The sequence below is a fragment of the Lygodium microphyllum genome, chromosome 17 (assembly GCF_053477565.2).
Source record: "Lygodium microphyllum isolate KBCC chromosome 17, Lygodium_microphyllum_v1.1.10, whole genome shotgun sequence".
Taxonomy (NCBI): domain Eukaryota; kingdom Viridiplantae; phylum Streptophyta; class Polypodiopsida; order Schizaeales; family Lygodiaceae; genus Lygodium; species Lygodium microphyllum.
In genome coordinates, this window is record NC_141151.1 from 76,259,504 (window position 1) to 76,263,197 (window position 3,694).

Here is a 3,694-nt window from a genome sequence, read left to right on the forward strand (position 1 = left end):
ATATACAACACTCAACGTGTCAATGTGCAGGAGCTAATTGAACCACATAAGATGCTAAGCCTCTTAAGGTCCAACATCGCAACTGAATAGAGGCAGAAACCATTGAATTTGTATGTGAAAGAGCCAAGAATAGACACGTGTGTATGCAGAAAACGCCTAATTAAACCTTGCAGCATTAACACGTTTGTATGTTGCAAAACTGCCTTCAAACTTCTTAAAATGAATTTGATGTCAGCAATACTGCTATTTGCACTGTAAAGCTGCATTCAGACTCATCTACAGATGAATGCCATTATGCCAAGCTTCACCTTCATGCAAAAATATAAACTACCAGTATTGTAAGCCAATGCTCCTCAGGCACGTAATTACTCTCAATAAAATGTGAAAAAGTACATTGCCACTGATCCTAATAGAAGCCAGGCCAAAACCACATATACCCTGTGCATTACAAATTACTATTTGAGCCAGTTCCTGAAGATGAGGCAACAGGCATGCTTGAGTGCCACTGTCCACAGGTTCAACTTGAAAAGGCCATCCATGACAAAGTGATCATGGTTATCCACTTTTGACAGACACCCAGCATGAATCTACGTGACAATGGCACCTAGCTCATACATATCTAGGACTGCCAAAGCGTTACATGGTCATTGATTCACAGATCAATATCTTTTCCTGGAAGTAAAACGTGATGGAATGGAGAACCACCTCCCCTACCTATGTCACTGATTCAAAATCAGGCAATTTCCCCGATCTAAAGATTGCAAACTTGGAAGAGGTAGAATATGTGTACGGCACTCCTTTCTCCTTCAAAAACTTCTCAAGTCGCTGCTGCACCGTCTCAGGATCAGTGGTCTCGCACTCAATCTCAAAATTTGTTCCAAAATCGAACTGCGTCTCATCGAGCTCCAACACCTGGCCTTCCCAATCGAAGACGTTCCGCACATTCCTGAAGCCCCCCAGGCAGACAAAACCCCTGCAGCCGAACTCTGCGACAACCTTCTTGATCAGATCGCAGTCGAGGGAAAGCAGCCGTGACGGCTCGGCGACACATGCCCGGGCGCTGGCGACGTCTGCGTCCTCCTCTTCCTCGGTGACCCGGCTCACGCCATTGGCGATGGCAGCCTTGCCTTTGAGGGAGACGACGCAGCGCGAATCGCCATTGTAGAAGCGCAGGCGCAGGATGGAGCGCTTGGAGCTGAGCTCGCCATAGAGCCCGTCGAAGAAGATGTTCTCTTGGAGGTGGCTGGCCCTGTGAGAGCCGGCGAGGAGGTCTGCGACCCGCTGGTGAGCTTGTGCGGAAGGAATACGAAGCTTGACTTCCACCTCCATGGCGGAGTTGCAGAACACCCTGGCTCGACTCTGACAAAGCTGCAATAACCTTGTCATACAACTGGGTATGCAATTACGTTCTTAGGGTTTCCAACAAAATGAATGTAGCGCTAAGCGCACTCTTTAGGAGCTGATGGCATAATTGGAGTATTCCAAGTATGTTCATTTTTTATTCCCGTTCTAGAGTGTTAGCACCATAGATGATAGAACTATACACTATGAGCCACATCACGCCTACTTGTGTGTTCTGAATATATTGAAATGGGAAACGAGGAGAGTGATGATGATGAGGCTTTCATTGTCCGACTACTTCCACAACTTTGGTCTATCATTGGCGTTGTGATATGTCAACGCTTTCAATGGTCTCTGGTATCTTGGTATGTTAAACCCAGATCTTCCATCAATTGGTGGAATCACTATGTCATTTGCAGCAATGGATGATGTGAGGTTCCACCAGGTATTTTGCCTTTCTGTTTCTTTGTTTGAGTTGGTGTGCTCATTGGTTCGTGATGATGTGCAACAAGGGCGGATCCCTATCTATCTTTGTAATGTTCCTCAAAGGATTTTCTCTATTGAGAGAAAATAAGCTATCGTTATTCTTCGCCTTTCATTAGGGATGCGGTGTTGCTTAGACGTATTAGAGCATTTTGGATGTGCTCACTCTATGATGTCCAAGATCATTAATGGCTTTAGCACCTCACTAGGGAGAAATGGGTGGCATTCATTGCAATGGCCTTAAATTGTCTCCCAACTCGATGAAGTCAAGGAAGGCTTCAAAGCTCTTCACTCCTTTTGTAATTGATGCTACCCATTTGAACCTAGACTTGCCCCAACTAGAAAGTGGTGAAGACTGGTACAATAGTTATGGTTACTATAACATGATTGTGTAGGGTATTTTTGACACGTGTATGCATTTTCTCAATGTCAACAGAGGCCTAGATCTACTCACGGTCTAAAGTTTTGTGTAACACCACTTTCTTTAAGCTCTATCATGGCCAATGAAGATTGATAGGTGCGCCATTTGAGTTCGGTAATCTTTGCATCAGAAGATTGATAGGTGCGCCATTTGAGTTCGGTAATCTTTGCATCAGAGAATACATAGTCGGTGATGGTAGCTACACTCTTCTTCCCTAGTCGATAACAACTTTCCAAAGGGATGAGTTAACTAGTGATGTGACTGACGAAGCTACAAGTACATGCAATCATCTACCAGAATCGTTGTGGAGCATGCATTTGGGAGGCTTAAATGATCTTAGCTTTATTTATAATCCTGATTTGACTTCATTCCCTGAGATCATAAATGCATGTTGTATTCTTCACAATTCTCTAATAGAATTCTCTAATAGACTATGAGGAGGAAGAGGCAAGAGCATATACCAGGTTGATCTGAATGACCCTTTGGTGGACAACCCACATGTGAACTACTTTGGCTGGGAAGACAAGGTATTCATAGTGATACAATGCAAGGAGGGAGAGATGGTGAGGTTTCACTAGTTATGTACGCATCACTTTGCTTTTGTCTTGTTTTGAGTGCTAGCTCTTTCCCATATGTCATTTGTCTCTTGTTTTTGACATGGAAAAGAAAAACTTTCTTATCGTGTCAATTGCAATTTTGAATGCACATGTTTGGATTGCGTGCAAGAAGCGAGCTTTTTGAGTGAGCTTTTTTTAGCAACCTCCATTTCTTGTTCCACATAATCCACTTATTCCACCCCTTGATTTTTTTGACCTCCCCCCCCCCCCCCCCCACCACCACCACTGATGCCACCGTTGCCCGCCACTATCGCCACCACCACCACTACCATTATCCTCACCACCTCTGCGATTGCCACCCTCTCTCTCTCTCTCTCTCTCTCTCTCTCTCTCTCTCTCTCTCTCTCTCTCTCTCTCTCTCTCTCTCTCTCTCTCTCTCTCTCTCACATAATGTGGATGCTTGGGTAGCCACTTAGCTAAAAAATCCCATTTTTTCTCATATCTCAGGCATCCATAACCCGATTTAGGCAAGGTAAGAATCTAACTTGCGATTTTGGCATGCTCCGAACGCAATGGCGATGTCACATCTGCCAAATTCTGATCACAAATTTTTTTATAACAAATTTGAGTTGATTTACAGCAAGAAAATGCCATACTCTTAGCTTATGTGATGCTCCTGAGGCTTGGTATTTGATGCCCAAATGCTTTGGGGATGTTTGCCCAATGTTTTGAGAGACTTTGGAACTTGGTTTGAGCTTCCATAGCTCGATTTATGCAGGGATTTACTACTGTACATTGTTTAGGCAGCAAGGTTTTATCAGGGACAGCTTATGCATAATGCTCTTTGTTGACATTTGGGTGTCCTGTTGGATGTATTAATGCTTGGTCATCA

The 3,694-nt window shown here is 44.1% G+C and overlaps 1 protein-coding gene across 1 annotated transcript; it reads right to left on the reverse strand.

The window, feature by feature from the left end:
• Positions 1–336: 336 nt before the first annotated feature.
• Positions 337–1,443, reverse strand: LOC148022053 (adenylate cyclase). Its single transcript, XM_087697657.1, has one exon. It carries the CDS (start codon positions 1,384–1,386, stop codon positions 715–717), a length of 672 nt encoding a protein of 223 aa, XP_087553783.1. The 5' UTR covers positions 1,387–1,443; the 3' UTR covers positions 337–714.
• Positions 1,444–3,694: the final 2,251 nt, after the last annotated feature.